This window comes from Dama dama, chromosome 18 (genome assembly GCF_033118175.1).
Source record: "Dama dama isolate Ldn47 chromosome 18, ASM3311817v1, whole genome shotgun sequence".
In the NCBI taxonomy this organism is placed as follows: Eukaryota; Metazoa; Chordata; class Mammalia; order Artiodactyla; family Cervidae; genus Dama; species Dama dama.
Genome location: NC_083698.1, coordinates 57286878 through 57312369, shown reverse-complemented (window position 1 = coordinate 57312369; position 25492 = coordinate 57286878). Strand labels below are relative to the sequence as shown.

Genomic DNA, 25492 nt, shown 5'->3' with positions numbered 1-25492 from the left:
CAGCCAACACACCATGTGTGCTGGAATGATTCAAATAAATGTTTCTCATCAATTCAGTAGAGACCATCTTCTTTCCAAGAAAATTCAGCCAATCTCAAAGCATTTAAATTTTATGCTGTTAGTTTTATCAAATAGTGCTTCCAAATGTTTTCATTGGGTGCCATGTCCAAGAGAGAAGCAGAGAAAAGATGAAAATAAAGACCACTTTAAAAGTTATTAATAAATCATACTGAATATATCCCTAATTGCTAAAGTTAATGATATAACTTTGTTCTACCCTGCCTGTTGAGTTTTTCCGAGTATTTTATTTTTGTGGTAAAACTTATAGACACAGAAATGTATGGATTTCTAAACTGCCCCATTGGACATTCCCTTTAGAATCATAGCATGATATATCAACACACATTCTTTCAACTCCTTTGTTGCAAATTTAACTGTGGATCAATGTTAGACTCTTTATTCTATTCTGTGGATCTGTCTATCCTTTTATATCAATATCACAGTATGTTAATTACTGACTTTGTAGGAAGTCTTTAAGGCAGTTAATGAAATCTTCCAACTTTATTGATTTTTATGGGTCTTTCAAGATTGTTTTGGCTCTTCTAGGTCCAGTGCATTTCCTTTAAGTTTTTAGGATTGGCTTGTAGTTTCTTTTTAAAAAACTGTATTGCACTAAACCTAATTTGGGAAGAATTGTTATCTTAACAATACTGTGTCTTCCAATCCATAAAATGCTGTATTCTCTACTTATTTAGGTCTTCATTAATTTCTTCCAGCAATATTTTTATTTTTCAGACAACAGGTATTGATGTCGCCTCTTAAAATTAATTCCTAAGAATTTTATCATTTCTGACATCTGTAAATGGAAATTATAAAATTTCATGTTTCAGTTGTTTGCTATTAAAGTATAAAAATATATCCCTTTTACATACTAATGTTATATTCTGAAACTTTGATAAATTCAGTTATGAGATCAAGCCATTTCTTTGTAGATATCTTAGGATTTTCTATGGATAAAGTTGTTTTACTTCTTTGTTTTAATATGAGTATCTTTAAAAATTTATTTATTATTGGTTGTGCTCCATCTTCATTGCTGCGCAGCTTTCTCTAGCTGCGGCAAGTGGGGCTACTCTCTAGTGGTGTGCAGGCTTCTCATTGCAGTGGCTTCTCTTGTTGCAGAGTGCAGGCTCTGGGGCGCGTAGCTCTCAGTAGGTTAAGCTCCTGGGCTCTAGAGCTCAGGCCCAGTAGTTGTGGCATGCAGGATTAGCTGCTCCTAGGCATGTGGGATCTTCCTAGATCAGAGGTGGAACCCGTGTCTCCTGCATTGGCAGGCTGATTCTTTACCGCTACCATTAATCCGTCAGGGAAGCCCCTACTTCCTTTCTGACCATTGTCTTTTATTTCTATGTTGACTTATTGCTAAGGCTAACAACTATAGTACAATGTTGACTAGAAGTGCAAAAAGTGAATATATATTTGCCTTATTCCCAATTTTTAGTGGGAGGAGTAGGGATTCATCTTCCAACATTAAGTATACTGCTTTTTTTTTTTGTAGATAATCTTTATTAGGTGGAGGAAGTTCCCTCTATTCCCAGATTGATGAGAATACTTATGAATGAGTGTTAGATGCTATGAAATGCTTTTTCTGTATCTGTTATCTATTTTCTGTATCTATAAAGGTGGTTTTTCTGTTTAAGTTTTCTCCTTTATTTTTCTAAATCATGGTGACTGATTTTCAGATGTTAAACTTCTTCTGAGATAAACTTTTATTGCCACAAATCTTCTTTATACCTTGCTTGCTTATATTTGTTCATATGTTTCTGGGGAGTTTTGCACCTCTGTTCATTAGGTGGCCTATAATTTTTATTTCCTAAATTAGTTTTGTCAGATTTTGTTATCAGAGTGATACTGGCCTCACAGGCCTCATAAAATGATTGGGAACTTTTCCCGACCATCTCTCTTTTCTGAAACCATATGTGTAGATTCAGTATTTCTTCTGCATGTGCATAATAAAACTCACCAGTATAACCAATATTCATTGTGTAACCCCTCTAACAGTCTGTATTTATACTGAACTTCCTATTGGGTTGGCTGGGACTGTCAGATCTACACCTGCTTCCTCATTTCTTCTTCCTTTCACAGGCATCGGCTCTACCTCACTATCTGAAAGGTTTCATATCCAACCTCACTTTGTGCCACAAAGTACCACCCATCCTCCAGTAAACCTCTTACTCTCCTTACTCCAGCTCAGCATTAGCTGCTCAGGGGACTAAACTGACACATCAAAACTGACCCACAAGGAAACAAAAAATCTGAATACCCTCTGGGGTTCACATATACACATGTACATTCACACTTCAGTGACCAGTGATATATTTGGGCAGAATTCATATTTATTTATGGGGGTTTCATATCCTCTGAGCCTCCTTTCTTTCATGGATTTTCCTTAATTATCTAGATGCTCTGCCAGCCCCAAATTATGTCACATGGACAAAGGAGGCATGCACCACCACTAACATTAAGATTGAGGGTTTTTATCGCTCCATGATACCTGGATGGGGCTTCACAGGTGGTGCTGGTGGAAAAAAAAAAAAAAAAACTCAGGAAGCATAAGGCATGCAGGTTCAATCTCTGGTTCAGGAAGATGCCCTGGAGGAGCGCATGGGAACCCACTCCAGTATTCTTGCCTGGAGAATCACCACGGACAGAGGAGCCTAGCAGGCTACAGTCCATAGCAGGCACAGAGTTGGGCACGACTGAAGTGACTTAGCACACTTGCAGCACACACACTACCTGGATGAGCAGGGATCTTCAGTCAAAAAGCTGTGAACACACAAATCTCATCTAGAGCCAATTTGTTCTCTCAAAGACTGACTGACTTCTTTCTGTCTGTTTCAGTTGCTATTTAGTTCCTTAAATACTTGTTTTCAGATGTTTTTGTTTGCAATATAATGTCTAGAGTTCAGAATTGTTATCTATAGTCCTTAGTCTGATTAGGCTACTTTGCCATTACCAGAACCAGGATCCTGAGCATTGATTTTGTCCATCATAAATAAAAATCATGATTCACACTTGCAATGCCCCTATATACCAAAAGATTAAAACTGCTGACAGATAAATTTTAAGAAGTTATTTTGGCTGGAGTCCAAAATTTTACATTAACAAATTGTATTAGGTTATGAGAGAAGAAATAACCAGTTTGAATCCCAATACCACCTCACTTTAACTTCTGCATCAAGGAAATAATCCCAATTTTACACATCTTGTGTTGTGGATAAAAGTGTGAATTAGAAGTAACAAGGGTAAACATTTAAACATTGAGACAGTGCCCAGGGCAAAGTAAATTTTCAACAAGAGATGGATTCTATTGTCATTACCATTAAGTGTTTCTACTGTATTAAAATATAAATCAAAATTAGATTTAAGAAGCTTTATCCTAAAAATTCAATGTTTCTATCTTATTAGAATTTAATAACTGAAGAGTTCCTGCAACTAATACTTTTTCTAGTGGGACGGGTAGGGGAACATGAATGCTTGGAGACCACTAGTACACTGTTCAGGATTTTCTCTGGAGGCTTAAAAATAAGGTGCACGTTTTCAGATGCTGTTCAATCTTCTTTCTCAAGCTTAAACTGTATGCTTAACAACTGGGCAAAATGGAAATTCGTTCAGCCTATTACAGAGAGTTTATAAGATCCTATTTGGACTCCTCTTGTTTCATGAATAATAAAGGCACTGAGGAGGGAATACTCTAAGAAAGAGGTTTTGAGATCTCCAAACACAATTATCATGCAATTCACAAATATATATATGACTGAAGATTTTCTCAGACTGAAAGTAAATAATTTTCCTTCTATACTTCAATCTTCAATATTTTAATGTGGATCTTTTTCTTACCAAGTCATTGAAGAAAATCAAAGATTTTTTACTTTGAACATTACATAGGCCACAAAAAAGAAAGGTTTTGTTTAAAGTAATACATAAAATTATGCCTAGCCTTGCTCCAAGAGAAGGGTAGCAATCCTGATGTGATCATTCTGTGGTTACAAACATAAAACACTCTCTACCACAAAGCAAAAAGAAAAGGGAAATAATTTTTTAAAGAACCTGTTTATAAGAACATCAAAAAGAGAGCAAAAAAAAAATCACCCAAAATATCTAGACACATAGTTACACAATCAGTCAGAGGACAGAGTTTAATTATTCAGAGAAGAAGGAAGTGTTACATCATCTATATCAACAGATGAGAAATTCTTACCAAGGCTTCATGATCTTCTGCAATTTCTGGTATCGTCTGTAAAATTCAAAAACAACCATGTAAGGAGCATGCATGACAGCAATGAATTTTACACAAATTACATATCATGAAGAAAGCCCAGAGTGAGCTATATGACAGGTTTACCAGCCATTAAGAGCAGTTAATTCATTTCAAAACATTTCTCCAAGTAATAAATTGATGTTTATTAATGACACAAAACAATCAAAAATAGGGATTAAACTACTATAACCAACCTAATGCATTTACTTTTGAATAAAGGCAACAAAGGGGGCTTCCCAGGTGGCTCAGTGGTAAAGAATCCACCTGCAATGCAGGAGCCACTGAAGACGACGGGGTTTGATCCCAGGGTCAGGAAGATCCTCTGAAGGAGGAAATGGCAACCCACTCCAGTATCTTGCCTGAAAAATTTCATTGGCAGAGGAGCCTAGCGGGCTATAACCTATGGGGGCGCAAAGAGTCAGACATAACTTAGTGACTGAGCACGCACACAAAGGCAACAAAAACTCCCTTTGGCTCAGAATGAGTATATATTCAACCAAGGGGGACATCACTAGAAATAAGGGGGAGCATATTTTCAATGAAAAAGTAGAGCACCACAGCCTTAATCCAGTTGTTCTTAAGTATATGCTCAACAGGACAGAAATAGTTGAATTATCTTTCTTTGGTAAAATGCCCACTAATTCTACTTCCTCTTTTCTTAGAGAAAAAAAAAAATGCTTCTTCTGAAGGAAGATATTATGAGGCAGTGCAGTAGTCTTGAATGACAGCTAGAACTCAAGGATTGTAGCTTGCCAAAAAAGTACACAATCGACAAAACTTGTCTGCAAAAAAGGACACTTATGCTTCTTAAAAAACTAAAGATTAGGTCAAAAAAATTAGGTAATAAGTGATTCTATCCTTATCAAACCACTTCCCATTCCTCAAGCCTGCCAAATCTCTCTGGCATGAAGTGTATTCTTCCCTCAGTTTGGGGAATATCCTTCCCTTCATTGTCAGACTAGCTAAACCCTATCCCACATTCATTCCAGGCTCCCTGACCTCTGTGAAGCCTCCCTGACCTCTGATTTCCCTTCCTTGACTGGACTGAGTGTGGCACCCACCTCTGCAGTGCTAAGAACACACCAGGCATTTGACTTAGGACATCTCACAGTCCTCCCAGCACCATGAAGGCAAAGGCTGACTCTGTAACTCAACTACTAACTATACCATCAGACACCTGCAGAGTAGGTATTCAATTCAGAAGAAGTTAAGTTTCACATTTCAACCACATAAATGTAAATGTAACCACTTCAGAAACCCAAATGACCACGAGGTGATCAGATCTAGTATTTGATAAAACTGGGGAGTTAAAAATGTATGTAATCTTCCTCTTCCTCCCCTCTTCCTCCTCTTTTACTTAGCTTTATCAATAAATAATATATATAATTAATTAAATTATATATATTATATATATATATTCAGTGTATATATACACACTGAATAAATGCACTACCTAAGAGTTGAGGATTTTGTTCTCTTTGAAGGACTTGGACTTAAGCCCATAGTACAGCCTCTCAGATTGCTTCTGAGGGACTGCTCCAAGGCCTTAAGGGAGGAATCAGTATACAAAGGAATTTTTGCAACAAAAACCAGGTAGTCAGAACATCAAGATTACTGTTAAATAAAGACAAATGAGACTTCCTAAGCAAGTGATTTAGTGTTTTTCTAAGTACTAGAAGATGTAAGAGTCTGGGCTCATTGAAATCATTCCTTTGATACGCACCTTAACTATCTAGTGAAGGAAATGGCAACCCATCCCAGTATTCTTGCTTGGGAAATCCCATGGACAAAGGAGCCTGGTGGGCTACATAGTCCATGGGGTCACAAAGAGTTGGACATGACTGGGCGACTTTCACTTCACTCAGCTATCTAGGGCCAGTATCCTGCTTTTTTCCACCAGGAATCCCCACTGGGTGGGGTGCAGCTGCAGTGGTTTATGGTTTGACGGCTCTAATGTCTTTTTTCAGCTGAGATCGCTGGAGGACATGTTTCATCCAGATCTATATTAGCTTCCTTTTCTTCTCTTTCAAATTGCCATGGGCAGAGTAAAAGAAGTAGGTGGCGATGGAGAGGCAAGTCTGAGCAGGGTTTGGGCCCTTTCGCAAGAGCCAAACACTACTCTCGACTGAAAGGAACTGGGGCTCCTTGGAGAAATGACTCTGGCTAGGACTGGGGCAAGAAAAGACCAAGAAAAGCCCAGAACATTTGTTGAGCCAAAAAGTACAGAAATGCTCAAAGAATAATGGCAAACAAGGTAGGACACAGAAGACAGCTTGAAGAAGTTTCCAAAGCCATGTTGGGGACAACTGAGCATCACAATAAATAATAATGGTGCTGATTTATAGTCCAGAGAATAAAACAAGAACAAATGGGCCTACATTGCTTTAAAGGTAGTGTGCTGGTACTGTTGAAGAACTAAATCTCTAGGGAAAAATATATAAATCTGATTTGTACCACTTTCCACTTCCCATGGGTAACTACTCAAGATTTTCTCTTAATTATTTACAAAAGGGGTAAAAAGCATTACTGGGAGATACGTGGAAGGCAGTATCTTAACAAGTGATCAAAGTGAACATCAATAATAAGACAGAGATATCATGTGCCATTAATAGGATGCAAAGAAACAAACACAACCATTTGTGATATTCTAGCCAAACACATACATTTTCTAAAACAAGAAAACATTGGATAAACCTATAGAAAAAGAGAATATATGTTTCAAAGGGAAATTAGTGTCCACAGTTTTGTCTAGAGGTGATTTAACCGACTTCTTCCCTGCAGGTGAAAAACCAGTTTTGTCTCCATTTGCAATTCATTTCAATATTTCTTTGTTTCATGCAGATTTGTGTCCTTTGAAGCTTCCTTTGAACCGGTGAAAACATCTGCCCAGTTCCCTCATATCAAATGAATAACATACATTCTTGTAACATATGTTCAATTTTATATCTGTATGAAAGCCATGCTTTATCTTTCCCTGATAATTACCTTTTAATTAACTACTTTTTAATAAACCTCAATTGGAGACTATTCTAAAGATGGCTGACCTATGATCTTGAAAGTGTCAAAGGTATGAGAGAAAAGGAAAGATTAAGGAATAGCTCCAGACTACAAGAGATTATACTAGGGAACCAGTGATTGAAACTTCCATGAGTTGTCTGGCAACAGGAGGTCCCAATAAGGAAGAAGGTGCTGCCACCAAAAACTAACCAGGAGAATTCAGGAGGGGTCCAAAGAGGGTGGAGAAGCCAGTCCATATGTCCTACCAACCTCCCGAAATCCTTGCTGGAATCCATCTTGGCTGACAGATTGCACGCACCATCAGGAAGGATGCTGAATCAGACCAAATATGGGCACAAGCAAAATGATTGCCCGGAGGCAACCCAGAAACTACGCATAACCATAAAACCTGAGATTGTGATCCACGAGGCAGAGCACTTATTCTGGGTTCCTGTACCACCTTGCTGCTCTCTGTCCAGGCACCCCTTCCCAATAAAGTGTTTTTTCTTTTACTTTGTCAGTACTGTCTCCTAGAACAATTCATTTTTGAGTGTTCGACAAGAACCTACTGTCCAGACCTGGAAAAGGTCCCCCTTCCTGCAACAATTAGGAGAAGGTAGGACAACTGGGTGCAAGGGGCTCTCCGGGGTTAGATCTTTGTAAAGGACACAATCAGGACAACTGGTGAAACTTGAGCTTGCAACTTTTCCATTAAGTTTGGAACTGTTAAACTGATTGAACAAGCCACCCTTTAGAGGAGGCAGCTCTAATACTCTGGCTGCCTATATAATCAGTCCAAAACCTGAAACCTACAAATGCCTCCAGGTTAGGAAATGGAAACCTAAGGACAAGCAACCAGACTTGACTAACAGTCTAACAAGGCCCTTGCTTTATTTCCACTTCTCTGTAAGAGACTCTTCCCTCCCCCACCAGCTCCTGTGGATAGAGTGTTCCTAACCACTTCCAGTTTGGCACTGACCAATTCTAACTGATTTCTGTTCAAATATACTCTAAAAATGTTTTCTTATGGGTCAGTTAATCTTTTAACAGAACTGCTTCAAAATTAATGCTTGTCAGAGGTGTGTGTGTGAAATATATAAAGCAATCAATGCAATTTTTCAAAATAACCTTCTGGCCTCAGGCCTGTGCATCCTTAGGTATATATAAGCGTGTGTGTGTGTGTGTGTGTGTGTGTGTGTGTGTGTGTGTGTGTTCTAACCCCTGTAACAGACTCTGGCTTTAGAAAGTTCTTGACCAGAGTACAAAGAGAGAAATTCAGCGTTCCTCACTTCTCTACTTCCTCACCTTGGCTTCAGAGAAACATAAGCAGAAGAGGAATTTTTTGTTGTGATGTCTGTTTTCTTATCTGAAGTTCTCTCTCTCCCTTCTCCTTCTCCTTCTCCCTCTCTCTCTTTCTCTGTCTCCATATATATCCACTTTAAAAGAAACATAAACCGGAGAACAAATGATTCTCCAAAGACGATGCTTCAGAGTGATCAGAAGCCCCTCACCTTAGCCCAAGCTGTGGCATCCTTTCCCCAGCAGAAGACAACCTCTCCTTTAAACAGGCTGTATGACGCCTTATTTCTATTATGAGAGTGATGAACAAAGACACAGAGACAAAGCAAAAAGGGATGGCGAGGCGGAGTTTCAGCATAAGGAATTTTCTGCCACACAACCCCCAACAAAGCCCAAGAAGGTTGGCCCCCTTGGCGTTTGTGATGCAAATTCCTGGCAGGGCCCCAGAAGGGCTGCTCCTGTTGAAACTCCCTGAGTTCTGCGTCCTGCAGCTCCAAGAAGGCAGACTGAGGGAGCTGGAAGACTCAGCCAGCTTCTCAGCTGGGGCCCACGGACCACACAGAGCTGCTTCTTTCTGGTTCGGCCTGGGGAGCCGCTGGCTCCTCCTCGTGGCCTCTGTCCGAGGTGAAGTACAGGACACGCATGGTCTGACCTACGCTTGGTGGCTGGCAGAGACTCCCTGATCAATCTGGCCTGGCCTGGACCTTCCACAACAACTGCGGTTTATAAGAAACACTGAATTCTCAGAAGCGAGAGCCTGAGTTAGAGCCAATAATCCGTGTCCATGAAGCTTAACACAGTCACTTTCAAAAAAGAAATTTATCTTTTGTGTGAAGACAAAAAAGGTCACACATAGTCCCAAACTGTCATATGCATGATTGTGTCCTCTGCCTCCCACCCAACAACACACATATTCTGTGTCTAACCCAGTGTCAGGAATATCTGGCATTCTAAGAATACATACTTTGCTAAACGAATAAAACCTAGAAACCCACTCTCAAGCGCGGGTGCCAGGCAACATCAAGGCCAAGACATCCTTTTGCCTGCTTCATTTAGATCATAACTGAATTTCTACACCTGACACAAATCACAACTCTGACTCCACCAGCAGAAAGTGATCTGAATCATCAAAGTTTAATATGAAACTGTTTGTGTATTAACAATGACAATTTATATAAACAACACACATAGCTATACACACACCCGAACATCCTCATCTGTGTCATCTATATGACAGAATGGGGAGGAGACTGACAATTTATACAACAAATGTGGATTGTTTTTAAGACAATTATTTAAGGATTTTGCTGTGCTGAGGGCTTAGTCGCTCAGTCGTATCCGACTCTTTGTGACCCCATGGACTGTTGCCCGCCAGGCTCCTCTGTCCATGGGATTCTCCAGGGAAGAACACTGGAGTGGGTCGCCATGCTCTCCTCTAGGGGATCTTCCCGACCCAGGGATCAAACCCAGATCTCCTACACTGCAGGTGAATTCTTTACCATCTGAGTCACCAGGGAAGTCCACTTAAGGGAAAGAGTCCCATAGTTATTTTAGAGATATATAAGGGCTTTACATATCTCTAAAATAACTATGGGACTCTCCACTGTTGCTAGTATAGCCAAAATTTGGAGAAATGACATCAACTATGCAAATAAAAAGTACTTGTAAATTCCCCAGATTAGTGAAAACTCCTCAAATACCTCACTGCTATTTTTCTTAGGAAAGCCAGAATCCCTAAGGAAACACCAGCCCAACATTGCCCAAGGTGTTAGGAATGGACATACTCCTACAAGAAGGGTAAAGTACAAATTAGGACATGTCAGCAAGCTATGGGGCTGTTCTTACTTTAAAACAGCTTGAATATGTGCATATCCACTGAATTAGTAATTTTATTTCAATAAAATAATTAATCACAAAGATTCTGCTGAAAGAAAAACTGATGAGAGAATGTTCACAATCATAATAAAACCTGAAAACAGTAAATATCCAACAGTAGGGGAACGGTTAATTCCTCCCTGCATATCCTTCAAATTAACGTATTACACTGCTTACCAACTGTACTTCAACAGAGCTTTAAAAATGAATTAATAGGCAGACAACAACCCAGAGGGGAGGGATGGGGGGATGGGAAGAACGCTCGAGAGAGGGGATATATGTGTATACATATAGCTGATTCATTTTGTTGTACTGTAGAAACTAACATAATGTTGTAAAGCAATTATTCTCCAATAAAAAATAGGTGGATAACAAAAATTATGAAGGGAATAATATTTAATGACATGGCACTATTGTTAAGTACAGAAAGCAGATTACAGAGACTATTAATATTATAATTCTACTTCTGTAAAACCTGTGTATGTGTGTGTAAGCCTGTGTATGTGTGTGTGTATCTCTAAGAATTTACAAAAACAATATACACCAGATGTTAAAAATATTTGCCTCTGGTAAGGCAGAAGACAAACGATTCTTATTTGTTTCTTTCTGCCTACTTACATTTATTTTAAATAAAAAAATGAGTTTTTGGTAAATATATGAATTTAACTTTTCTCACTCTTAACTTTTCTGCCCAGGGTGGTGCTACTGCTTACACATACTCCAAGGGTGTAATTTTCCTGTCATGTTGCCAAGTGGGAAACTAGAAGGATCCTGCCCTTTCATTCTTGGAAATGTTCCTCTGTTCTTCTGATTGTGGAACAGCAAAAGGGCACAGAGTAAACCGTCCAATTGTGTGTGTGCACAGCAGCATAGACAAAGAACACGGGCTTTAATTAAAACCCCAAGAAAAGTAGTGTTATTCACTACAATGGATTTAAAGTTGCAGGTACAATTGTTTTTTCTTTCAAATAAAACATATCATTTCTGAAAATCTTTTAATATCTATCCTTAATAAAAAAAAACACAGAAAACAAAAATAATTGCCCATTCCTTAATGGATAACTTTACCTGACTCAGGCTGGGGAAACAAGTTTCCCCAAAAATGTATATGCTTCCACATCTATCTTTCAGGCTGAAGCTAGGAATGGAATTTCAAAATTATACAAAAGTGGAAAAATGAAATTCAAGTTTGAGACACTGTGTTCTGCCAAAGTGTCACTGCCTCTTGCTCCTTTGTTGTTCATTTTTTCCCTGTAGTCTCTCCTGGTACCAGCTGGAGAGACGTTAAAAAGCTCAGCCTTGGGTAATGGCAAGCAGGCAAGCAATCTTTGAAACTCATTATAGCTCAAAGTAAGAAGAAAAATTCCAGCTACATTTCTTCAGTGTTTCCTAAAAATTTCCACAGGTCCTGCTCAGGAAACCGCTGCCTTTCCCACCTGGAAGTCTGCCCAGGAGTCATAAGTAAATGCCTTCCAAATTGCAGGATCTATTTAATTTGTGCAGTTTCTATTCCAAAGGTTTCCTATTAATTAAAGTCTTGTTTAAGTTTAATTGAGAAGCTGAGTTTCCCTATAAAAAAAAATAGGTCCTTCTCTTTTTCTTTTCATCTGAGTAAAAGGTCTGAAAATAACCATTCATCAAATGAGCAGCTTCCTAGCATGAGTGGCAGGACCTTGCAGAAGGAACACAGGAAGGTTGTACAGCCCCGGAGCCCTCTTCACCCCATCCCTATGAGTAGTGTGACTTTGAACTTACATGCAAACTGGTGATGAGGGCACACACCAAGGTCATTCAGAGAGATATCATCCCTTCCCAGTAACACAGTGTGATGGGAAAGTATAAGAGACAACGCAAACCAGAACACACTCAAGATCCGGTCTTGGGTTCTGTTCATCTGTCTGAAATCAAGTTGCACATAACAAACTGGGATGGCTTACAGATTAAAAATAATTAAAATATGAATGAGTATGATACACTTTGGGGAAAAAAAAGAATTCAATTACTGCAGTTCACATAGAGTAAATTCAGTATTGACATGTGAAACCCAGTGATATAATTCGGATCTGCTGTCCCCAGTGTTCAGTCTGTAGGCCACTCGGTAAGCCAAGATAAATTACAGAGTAAGGCAATAGCACAGATGAAAAGCAGTAAGGTCGACAAGGTCATACATAGTATCCATTTTTACTCCTTCTCCTCTCAACCACAAGTGGTAGTGTCTCCTTGATGAGTGTCATGGGCTGAACTGTATCCCCTGAAATTCATATATTGAATTCCTGTTCCCCAATACATCAGAATGGGGCAGTACTTGGAGATAAAGCCTCTCAAGAGGTGATTAAGTTAAAATGAGGCCTTTACGGTCCTAATCCAGTCTGACTGGTGTCCTTGTAAGAGGAAGCAAACTGGACAAAGAGACACCTAGGATGCTTTTGATTAGAGGAAAGACTTTGTAAGGACATAGGAAGAAGGTGTGCATGCTAAGGCACTTCAGTCACGTCCGACTCTGCGACCCTATGGACCGTAGCCCTCTGGGCTCCTCTGTCTACAGGATACTCTAGGCAAGAATACTGGAATGGGTTGCCGTGCCCTCCTCTGGGGGATCTGCCCCGGACCCAGGGATCAACCCATGTCTCTTAAGTCTCCTGCGTTGGTAGGTGGGTTCTTTACCACTAACGCCACGTGGGAAGCCCTACAGGAAGAAGGTGACCATTAGTAAATCAAAGAGAGGGCTGCAGAAGAAACCACGCCTGCCAACCCCTTGAGCTTGGACTTTCAGCCACCAGCACTGTGGGAATAGAAATTTCTGGTATTTAAGCCATCTGCTCTGTGGTATCTTGTTACAGAAGCCCTAGCAAATGAATATAACGAGAAACTAAATATTAAAGCTCCTAACATGCATTCTCCCTCATTGTCAAGTATATAACTGCCAACCTCCAGAGGTTCTGGAGCTCAGCTCCAGTCCTCTGTTTAGGGTACATATCCCATGCACTCTGGTTTTCAGTGTATGGACCATTGTAATTGTAATTATTATTGCAGTTCTGATAAACCTGGAAGTATTAACACAATGTCATTCTGAATAGGCCAGAGCTTAAGCCCCTGGATACTTGGGTATCTGTGGCAGAAGCACCTAATATTAGCAGGTTCCACTGAAACTGGTTCTAGTATCATTGTTTTTGATATGCCAATGGCTGGGATTTAGATAAATCAATAAATGCGGGAACACGTTTATGTTTTTGTTTAACATGTTACAAATGTAATGGAGGCAGAAGCTCCCAGGGCTCACTATCCCACCAGAAGCAGTGATAGGTGTGAGGCAGGGCCTACCATCTATGGCAAGCCCATGAAGTCAGCCACAGTCACCAGTGAACGTGTTTGTAATCACAACTCGCAATCCACTGTCCACTAGGAACAAGGAGGGAGGAACCTGATACACTCCTCACTGGATTCTGGCCTGCAGCTTCCGACAGGCAGCATCCTCTTTCTCCTTTTCCTTGGGTGAGCCTCATGGGTGGCTAAACTTATTCAACTTCCCTGCAAGTTGCTGCTTCAAGCACCAACTCCAATTTACAGTAACCACTTTGGATTTTGATAACACCCAGAATGTGAGACTCCCTGTCCTACTCCAAGTCCAAGTTTACCAAAATTTTAATAAGCCAAGTTTTAGTCATCATTAAAAAAAATAGATAAGGAGATGGTTGGATGCATCACTGACTCAATGGACATGGGTTTGAGCAAGCTCTGGGAGACTTGAAGGACAGGGAAGGATAGGGAAGCCTGGCATGCTGCAGTCCGTGAGGTCACAAAGAGTCAGACACGAATGAGCAGCTGAACAACAACAACAAAACAGATAATACTGTCTACAACTGACCCTTTCCAGATCACTCAATCCTGCTTCCCAGTCCTCTTGGATTAAACTTCCCCACCCCATTATTCACTCCTAGATGTTTTCTCTACTTGTCTGTGAAGTAAGACCCCCCAACTCCAAACTGTGGAGAACATTCTAACATAGGAGATATTTCTATTGTTATAAAACATGCTCTTTGAAATAGAAAAAAATAATCTTTTATTAGCCAATAGCAGAGGCTAAACAATGCCAAGTGTAGGAGGAGACAGAAGGAAGAAAGGAAGGAAGGAAGGGAGTGGGCTGAGACAGGTTTCTACCATGTGCAGTCATCAGGTCATTCTTTAAATCACCACATACGGAAGAGAGATTTAAATGACCCAGGTTTAAACCCCAGTTCTCAGTGATATTTATTCTTCTCTAATAAATACCTATCCCAGCTCTGCACACTATTCATTTGGCATATTACTATGTAGTTGGCTGGCTCAGCATCCCCACAAGGTCTAACTGGCATGCTCTACTAGTCTTTACCAGTAGCACCTGACCATGTAGAAATAAGCAGTTTCCTGTGGACCCTAAGCTGTCATTCTGTGGTCAAGGGAATGATCTGTCCGCACATCTAAAATCTAGGTCCATCTAGCAGCTCCTTAGACTCCACAATCACACCACAGAATCAAACCTTTCCCTAAGAAGATTAACTCCCCAATCAGAAATGCCCATTCCTTCCTTGCTCAGGATAGAACTCAAACTCCTTAAAGCCCATTCACTAACACCCTCCTGTAAGGTTCCATGGGATGTAACTGGTCCAACCTCTAGACTCCCAGCCCTCAGGAGGAATTGCACCTCAACTGAATTCTGCCTCTAAAAAGTTTTGGATGGCAAGATTCACATCTTGTAAAATTTTCCTGACTTCTAATTTTTTGTACACAGTGGGTACCTAATAAATGTTTATTGTGCATACATGCTAAGTCGCTTCAGCTGTGTCCAACTCTTTGCCTCCTATGGACTGTAACCCACCAGGCTCCTCTGTACAGGGGATTCTCTAGGCAAGAATACTGAAGAGGGTTGCCGTGCCCTCCTCCAGGGGATCTTCTCCACCCAGGGATCAAACCCATGTCTCTTTACATCTCTTGCATTGGCAGACGGGTTCTTTACTGCTAGCACCACCTGGGAAGTCCAATGTTTATTGTACTTAATGGTAAATAACTAAATACATGTATTTCATCAGTCAAATGTTAATGTAAAAAAAAAAATTACTTTAGGGATGCTATTTAGATCTGACTTAAGACTCTGAAATCTAAGGAGGTATTCTAACTTTCTGTAAAAATGGAGTCAGGGGAAGAAAATTCTTTTTGCAGATAAGCTAATGATGTAAGGGATTTATATCTTAAAGAACTACAATTTGTGTTGGAAAGGCCCTTAGAGATAATGACCTAATATTTCTCCTTCTAAATCTGAAATTTCAGACTGTGTTAGATACTGACTAGTTGGTGGGTGGAGAACATAGTGATCCTTAACTTACAAAACCACACCCCACACACTATCTCAAATGCCATTTTTTTTCCTGAGCCTAGACAATTTCTGGTATTTAAAACTAGAAATTGTAAGAACAAGGAAAGTATACCCAGAATGAAGTCTAGATAAAAGGTGCTTACTCGGTGCCACTTTCCACCATCTGTGTGAGGAGAGAGATGCCATCCAGATTTATAAACTCCTGGGCAAATGTGACGTCCCGGGAGAGGCTGGCCAAGTCCTTCAGGGCCTCCAGCTTGGCGTCCATACTTGATGACTGGATTCGCTCATGGAGCTGCTGGGCGTTTTGAGCCTCACCAGAGAGAAAAACAAAACAAAGAGTGTTAAAAAACAAAAACAAACAAACCAAAAAAAACAAAGAGTTTTCACAGAGGAAACTACCACAGATCAAAAAAAAAAAAAAAAAAAAAAATCACCACCTCATTGAGAAAGGAAGAAACAAAGGCCAAATGCACAAGTTTAGTTAAGTATTACAAACCAAGGGAGGTTTCCAATCATAATGACTTCACCTTCAGGCAATGCTTGTCAATCTCACAACGAAAATCAGTTGCCTTTCTTTGACAGGACCCATATTCCCATCTCAAGGAGAAGCAAGAGCCCAAGAACAGTAAAACTCCGGAAATGGAGTGGGGATGGCAGTGTGGAGGGGAAAAGGAGGAGGATGTTTACTTTTTAAGTAAAATTATCTACAAATGACAAAAAGCTATTTGCTTAATTAAGCAATTGTACAAATTTATACAGCATGTTCAGCCGTTCAGTCAATACTCTGAGTAATAACTGCCTACACAAAATGTTCAAAAGTGTCATTAGACACCCAAATAATCTTGCGGGGTTACTGAAAATCTTCCAGCACAACAAAACAGGGCTTGTAAATTCCACTTTTCAACATGTGTTTCATGCGCATTAGTTATTTGCAGCATGAATTTAAAACAAAGTAATTAAACAAGCAAACAAAAATACAAAAAATAATTTAAAACCAAATTAGCAGCTTTGCCTAGAATTAGAGTTCTCATTTTTAAGGCATTGGCACCTGGCTTCTACGTGCAGGACAGAAATATACTGGAGGATCTGAATGTCTAGATAATAACATGTCTTCACATTATGTGGTTTTCAGGGACAAGCAGCCTAAGAAAGTGACATTGATACAGGGGTCTAATCGACAAAAACTCAGCCACATTGCGGAGGGGCCTCAAGGAGGTATGCTGGGCAGCAGGAACAGTTGGTGCAAAGGAAAAACAGAAGGAACAGGCCTGGGATGTCTGGAGGGACAGAAAGAGGCCAGTGTGCCTAGGGTTGGAGGGCAAAGGGGAGCGTGTAAGGAGGTGAGGACAGGCAAACAGACTGGGCCAGGAGGCCTAAGGAGGTCATAAGCAGAAGCAGCAGAGCTGGAGGAATCCTGGGTGGTGATGATTTTCCCTGACTGATAGGATGAATTTAAACATCTAGACAAATGTGTGGTACCTTTGGAGCTCTTAAAATAGCTTTTATATTCAAACACTAGAAGCAATGAATATATAAATGCACACATATTTGCATAAACATGACCCAAGAAAACAAATCAAGATATAGCCCACTGTTATTTATAAATTGTAATGTTCTGCATAATTTTTTGTTGCAAGCTTCCCTTTTCAAATTTTCCATGAGTCTGCAATATCTTTATATTTGGGGGAAATTTTATATTATTAGAAAATAAAAGAGCCTTAGTTCTGATTTTCCAAGCAGTTAGAACAACTGAGAAAGACTCTAATAGTTGTGTGGGTGATTGTATCAGAGAGTAAGTATTATTATCAGGCATTGTCCTAGGATAGAAAACAAGTTTCATCTTGAGTCACTCAAATAGCACAGTGTGGCTGCCTAATGTCCTGGGATGAGAAAGTTCTGGGCCCAAGCTGAGAGGCAAACAGCCTCTGAGGGAGCATCAGTGGACACAGAATAGGTATACACAGTAGATGTGTGCAAAGTATTTACCACCTCTGTTCTTTAAGGTCCTAATTAAAGCTTTTCCCAAGGAATTTCCCGAATGGTCCTGGGTCCATGATACCAATTAAGAAGTAATCAAAAACGTCTATAGGTTCACAAGTTTCACAGATATTTTCAAATGTGCACTCAATATTGCCCAGCAATCCAACCAAGTTTTCCTGGAATGTCTGTTGCATGCATACTAAGTCATCAGTCATGTCTGACTATTTGTGACCCCATGGACTATAGCCCGCCAGGCTCCTCTGTCCACGGGGTTCTCCAGGCAAGAATACTGGAGTGGGTTACCACGCCCTCCTCCAGAGGATCTTGCCAACCCAGGGATTGAAGGTGTGTCTCTTAGTCTCCTGCCATGGAAGGTGGGTTCTTTAACACTAGGGCCACCTGGGAAGCTTCCCCCAAAATGACTCTTTCACACCTTTTCTTCTTCCTTTAAACTCCCTCATTTCCTGCTTCCCTCACACTGGTGATCTTGCCTCACATTTTATTGAGGAAATCAAAATAGTCAGCGAGGAATTTCTGTATCTTCCTATTTCAAAAAGCACAGAGTTCCTTCAGCTTCCTGTTCGCAAGGACATGGCCCCAGGGCCTCTATGCTCATGCTCTGCTTCTTTCTGATTCTCTGCACCTGACCACTGTTTCCTACCCAAGGTCAATCATCCCCTCATCCCCGGCTCTAGAGCGTCGCCCTCTCACCTTCTCAGGCGTTCTGCCCCTACTGCGTCCGCCTTTCTTTTGCACATCAGTCTCGCCTCCAATGGCACTGCTGCTCTGCCTCCTAACCTGTCCCCTTGACACTCGCTACCTGTTCCAGGGCAGCACCCAGAGTGATCCTGTCCCCCCTCTGCCTGAAAGCTTCCACTGGCTTCTCCCTGTGTGAAGTTCATAGGGCGATGACAAGAAACATTAGCCAAAATTTTTGTAAAACATGCATCATGCAACATGTGAACTCAGGTTAGATTACCATTTGTTTTAGGTTTCTCAGCTCAGGAGAAATTGGCTCAAAAAAATCATTAACAGTCTTACTGTTAAGAATCTCTGACAACCTGAATCCACAGAGTGACTGAGGTAACACTGTTTTTCTTTTGGCCACAGCAACTGGCCCCCCAAATCAGTGCAACAGGCTTTCTAACCCAGATGCTTTGAACATCAGTTCCCCAAATGAAAGAAGGCAGAAGGCAGGGCTGCGCTTAAAGCTGACAAAGCAACAGCAGATACTTGATAAGCAATTTTATTTAATTGGTCCACATGGGCCAAAATGAGGGATAAGAGGCAAGAAGAGTTCAGGACATATATAAAAGGGCTCTTAAAAATCTGATCGTTTGGAATACTGGGATGGTTTTAGCACGGAATGTTATGATTCATCTCTTGTATGCTGTAGTGACATTATGAAACTTGTTTGCAGATTTCCTTAATTAAAAATAACATCAACAGGGACTTCCCTGGTTGTCCAGTGGCTGAGTCTGTGCTACCACCGCAAGAGGAACAGGTTTGATGCCTGATTAGGGAAGATCCCACACGCTACAGGGTGCAGCCAAAATAAAATAAAATAACAGCAGGACATGGTACAGAAATACGTAAATATTATCAGAAGTTATAAAGTGAAAAATAGAGTTAGTATAATGCTAACAGTTTCTTGTGATATTCCTTGAGAACCATTTCTATTATTTTATTGACATATACCTATTTTCTCTGTGCATCAGAGGGATGACTCTACACATCATGTTCTGCAACCTGCTTTGGACTTAATAAATTTTTGAGGTGCCTCTGAGGCAGCACATGCCACATTCCTTTTCACATCTACACAGTATTCTATCACACGGTTACCACCTAATGAATTGAACTAGTCCCAACTGATAGACAGTTAATAGGTTCCAGCTTTTGATTATTGAAAGCAATGATGCACACAGCCCTGATGGATGTGTGTGTGTGTGTGTGTGTGTATGTGTGTGTGTGTGTGTGTGTATCCTACAGTGCTTTTGTGAGACTATCTATTGAATAAATTCCCAGCTGTAAAATTGTCAGAACAAAGACACATGCATTTTAAGCTTGGGTGAATACAGCTAAATTGCCCTCGAAAAAGGCTGTACCAATTTATACTCTTGACCCCACAGCATCTTTGCCTCACGCCTTGATTATCAAGAAGTGTAAATTTTCATCTCTTTTTTGAGAGGAAGATTGAGTTTCTTCTTTCACAGCTATAGCTATATAGCCATATATAAGTCTATATAGATCCTACCTGGCAAGATAAGACAGATAAATATATAGATTTATAGACAGAGAGAAAGAGATCATTTTTGCTTATAGGTTTTGGACCATCTATTTTGGGGGCAGTTTATTTATTCACAAGGGATCCTGCAAATTGAGGAATTAACCCTCTGTTCATTACTTACATTGCCAATAGTTTTTCTTAATTTGCTATTTTTTTACTTTGTTTCTGGAATTTTTCCCAAATATGAAAGTTCTGTGGTATTGTTTTTATTTTTGGTAATCAAATTTATTAATCTTTTTATTTGTAATTTCTGAGTTTTGTGTCCTACTTAGAACTTAGGATGGCTTTCCATACTCCAAAACTACAAATCTATTTACTATAAAAACCTTCCAAAACAAAAATTTCAGGAATGTGAAAACAATGGTCTGGAAACCTAGGATTCTTCTATTAATAACAGGAACATTAGCCAAAATTTTTGTAAAACATGCTTCATGCAACATGTGAACTCAGGTTAGATTTCCATAGCTATTATTAATATTATCATGACAGATATAAGGAAGTACTACTTAGCAGCATAATCTGAAGGTCTTCAAACCTTTAAATGCTCAAAAACTCACACATATTTACACACATTTCCAGGGTGGGTTCACGGCTATACTTTCATACTACTGGGGAGATGGATAAGGATATGACATCTAAAAAAGATATATATTTAAGATGGTCAGTATAGAGATTGTCTGAAGATATGCAACATAGAGGAAGACCATATGCCAAGTGTTGGGCTTTTAAAAGAATAACTATGCAGTTTTTTTTAATCTTCACTTATTAATGCCCTATTTTGTTAGGAATAATCCAGAAAGAATAGTTTTATAACAGAGTAAGACTGAAGGTAAATCTGTTAAGGAAAATGCCACTGATAGAGTGGACATGAGCTGCACATTACCTAAAACAAGAGTGTGTGCATGCATGCGTCTATGGTGTGGGCGAGTGTGAGTACTGTGGCTACAGAGAGAGTTCAGCTGAGGTAGATGCAAAAACTTGTAAAAGTTAGCACAACACCATTTGCTGGTTTCTTTATGGTACTCTAACACCTTCTTGCAAATTCAATAGAGACAGTTTTCAAAAATATATTTTTATTGTGTATATAAGAAGTGAAAGAGTTAGCATATGCTGACCCATATTTTTTCAGTCAAACACAAAATCTTTAAAAAGAAAATCTACCAGCAACAAACAAAGTTTAAAGATCCAATATGTCTTGCTTATAGAGTAATTCCCAATTCTAGACTCCATGGCTACAGTCAAACCATAAAGTGCTTACTTAAACTGCAGGTGTCTGGACCCTATTCTTAGATATCATTATTCAGCTTCTCTTTAAAGGCCCAGACATCAGCATTTTTAAAGTTCTACCAATGATTCAATTTTGGGGACCACTATTCTCTGGAAAATGTAAACAGTCTCTTGCAGGGGGACTCTACTGTAGAGTTTTTGCATGTCTCCCTTCACTGTGTTGGGCACATGCAGGGCACAAGCTGCGGTGTCCCCAGTGAGGCCATGTCACTCCATAGTGTCAGCACTTTGGCTTTCTGGATGCTGAGAAACTTCACCCTGACAAACACCTAACCTTCTTGCAAGGAGTAGTTTGGCACTGCAGAAATTTTGTTCATGAAGCCAAGGCCCAGATTATTAAAAAAAAAAAAAAAAAACTCGTGCTTTTCTAATTCTGAGATGAAACAAAAGTAAGGTATACTCTTTCTGCCCATCAACCAGATGAATAATTTCAACAGGATATATAGGAACTACAAAACCCAAATGAAACCATGGTCTCTAAAGGTCAAATTAACATGAATTCATGCTGACTGAAGTAAGGTCAGTGCTAAGGCAGACAAAAATGTCTTGGCTCAACACAGAGCCACTGAAAAATGAGTGTGAATGATAATTTCCCTTAAGTGGGAAAGAAGGTACTGAAAGCCAGTTTAGCCAACTCCAGCAGCGCATTCTATTGAGCCCATTACTGTGTTCAGGCTTCAGATGTTACTGGGTAAAATGTTTAGGTGTTTGTAAGCCTCTCTAATGTAATTTTCAACAAGAAGAATTTGTGGTGGTTACAGTACCCACAATTTAATTTTAGCCAGATGCTTTTCCCAATTTTTTAAGTTTATTTTTAGCCTAGCACATGGCTTCAGTGGAAACTGAAAATGAGAGCTAGACACAGTTTTCATCACATATGCAGAGTGAAAATAGTAACACTTGGTGTATTTTGTGCAGACTATTTTTTAGGAAAGTGATAAAATGCACTGTGAAAAAAACATAGCTTAAATATGCTAATGTTACTACCCAAAGTCTCTATAAGCAAGTAAGAAAGATCAAGTTAAACAATACAGTTGGCTACAGTAATCTAAATACACTGTAGCATTTTGTTTAGCAGTTTTTATTTGGAAAACTTGAAAGGGTTTTTTTCTAGAAGCAGCTGTCAGTGAAACAACATGAGCGGCAAATATTTCTTAAGCTATATTTGATGAATTGTCACAATAACTGACCAAACCTTAGGAAATTCTTAAACATTTTCACTCTTTTATACACAGATAGACACACCTTTTGACTTTCAATTCAGTTGAGTTCAGTCACTCAGTTGTATCTGACTTTGCGACCCCATGAACCTCAGCACGCCAGGCCTCCCTGTCCATCACCAACTCCCGGAGTTTACCCAAACCCATGTCCATAGAGTCAGTGATGTCATCCAGCCATCTCATCCTCTGTCGTCTCCTTCTCCTCCTCCTGCCTTTAATCTTTCCCAGCACCAGGGTCTTTTCAAATGAATCAGCTGTTCCCATCAGGTGGCCAAAGTACTGGAGTTTCAGCTTCAACATCAGTCCTTCCAATGAACACCCAGGACTGATCTCCTTTAGGATGGACTGGTTGGATCTCCTTGCAGTCCAAGGGACTCTCAAGAGTCTTCTCCAACACCACACTTCAAAAGCATCAATTCTTCAGTGCTCAGCTGTCTTTATAGTCCAACTCTCACATCCATACATGACCACTAGAAAAACCATAGCCTTGACTAGACGGACTTTTGTTGGCAAAGAAATGTCTCTGCTTTTGAATATGCTATCTAGGTTGGTCATACTTTCCTTCCAAGGAGTAAGTGTCTTTTAATTTCATGGCTGCAATCACCATCTGCAGTGATTTTGGAGCCCAAAAAAATAAAGTCAGCCACTGTTTCCACTGTTTCCCCATCTATTTGCCATGAAGTGATGGGACCAGATGCCATGATCTTAGTTTTCTGAATGTTGAGCTTTAAGCCAACTTTCACTCTCCTCTTTCACTTTCATCAAGAGGCTCTTTAGTTCTTCTTCACTTTCTGTCATAAGGCCATAAGGGTGGTGTCATCTGCATATCTGAGGTTATTGGTATTTCTTCCGGCAATCTTGATTCCAGCTTGTGCTTCCTCCAACCCAGCGTTTCTCATGATGTACTCTTCATATAAGTTTGACTTTCAAGGGAAGTTTAACAGGCTGTCTCTAGTTTTGTTCCCTTTGTTTGTTCAGACAGTCTTAGGTGGATCTGTGGGTAGGTAGGTAAAACCGATTCACAGGATAGAGTTATCCTATCTATATTATGAGAATTGTTGATATGACCACAAAATTCAAACTTTAAAGTGAATTTACTTGCACATAACCTGGAACAAAAACTTCCTTTTCTGTTCCAGGAAATCGAAGGGGGGCATTCCTGCTACTCCAGATTAGGGGAACACTCCAAAAATCTTTTGTTTCACATGAGTCACCTTGAAAAATTAATATCCCATAATCACGTATAACAAACTGCGAATCACAGAACCACAAACAAGCATCAACTTACCGGAGATGTGGTTAATCGAAGGATAGTGCCATTTTTCATTTCATTTCTATTCTGGAAAAGAAAAAAAAAAAAAAAACACTGTAAATCCTCAAGTGGAAGCTTGCGAAAGAAGACCACAAAGGCAAATATCACCTAGCAGAGACTCTACATGTTAATAATAAGCATTCATATGATTCGGTCTATTCTCACTTAAATAATTTTTAATTCTTTATACAAATAATTTTAAACGGGGTCCCAGATGTAGTAACTTGATTTTCCCCTTCAATTCTTTTCTTTTTAATTTTAATTTTATTTTGGAGTACAGCTGACTTATAGTGTTGTGATAGTTTCAGGTGTATAGCAAAGTGATTCAGTTATATATATGCATGCTGCTGCTGCTAAGTCGCTTCAGTTGTGTCCGACTCTGTGTGACCCCATAGACAGCAGCCTATAAGGCTCCCCCGTCCCTGGGATTCCCCAGGCATATATCCTTTCTTTTTCTGATTCTTTTCCTATATATGTTATTACAGAATATTGTATAGAGCTCCTTGTGCTACATAGTAGGTCCTTGCTGATTATCAATTTATATGTAGTAATGTATAGACGTTAATCCTAAACTCCTATTTTACCCCTCCACTCCTCCCTTTCCCCTATGGTAACCATAAGTTTGCTTTTGATGTTTGTGAGTCTATTTCTGTTCTGTTTCTTTATATCATCATGGACAGCATACACTACAGAGGAAGTGAATATGAACCCAGAGAATAGAAATATGGGACACAAGGATAGCAATCAAAATAAGCAATTTTAAAAGATTATTAAAAGGAGTATGACCCAGAAAAATCATTCCTAAATATACACCCAAGAGAACCCAAAATATATAACCATACAAAAACTTGTACCTGAGTGTTCAGAGAAATCTTATTCATAACAGCCAAAGTATAAACAACCTGAATATCCATCAGCAGATGACTGAATAAACAAAATGTGGTAAATCCATTCAATGGAATATTATTAAGCCATTAAAAGAAACAAGGTATTGATTCATGTTACCACATAATCTTGAAAACATTAAGTGAAAGAATTGAGATGCAAAAGCTATATATTTTATGATTCCATTTGTCAAAAGAGGTACATCTATAGAGACAAGGAAGCAGATTAGTGGTTTCAAAGGGCTGATAGAGGAGGATTAGGGAGTAAGTGTTAAATGGTGCAGGAATTTTTTTTCAGGGGTGATGAAAATGCTCTAAAATTGATGGTGGTGATGATTTTAGAAATCTGTGAATATAGTAAAATCCAAGAAATTAAAGAATTAAAAGCCAATGAATCAAAGAGCCTCTTGATGAAGATGAAAGAGGAGAGTGAAAAAGTTGGCTTAAAACTCAGTATTCAAACAACAAAGATTATGGCATCCAGTCCCATCACTTTATGGCAAATAGATGGGGAAACAATGGAAACAGTGAGAGACTTAACTTCTTGGGCTTCAAAATCACTGCAGATGCTGACTGCAGCCATGAAATTAAAAGACACTTGCTCCTTGGAAGAAAAACAATGACAAACCTAGACAGCATATTAAAAAGCAGATACATTACTTTGCCTACAAAGGTCCATA

At 39.5% G+C, this 25492-nt stretch overlaps 1 protein-coding gene across 4 annotated transcripts in view; it reads right to left on the bottom strand.

Annotated features, from left to right (window-relative positions):
* The window catches only part of ELMO1 (engulfment and cell motility 1), a 562488-nt gene that overhangs the window by 365731 nt on the left and 171265 nt on the right, over positions 1-25492 (bottom strand). For all 4 annotated transcript variants that reach the window (XM_061165360.1, XM_061165359.1, XM_061165362.1 and 1 more), the window contains exons 5-7: positions 23905-23955; positions 15983-16152; positions 4259-4294 (exon numbers count right to left, since the gene is read on the bottom strand). In XM_061165360.1, the coding sequence (XP_061021343.1) occupies positions 4259-4294; positions 15983-16152; positions 23905-23955 (257 nt within the window). The remainder of the gene's footprint in view (positions 1-4258; positions 4295-15982; positions 16153-23904; positions 23956-25492) is intronic.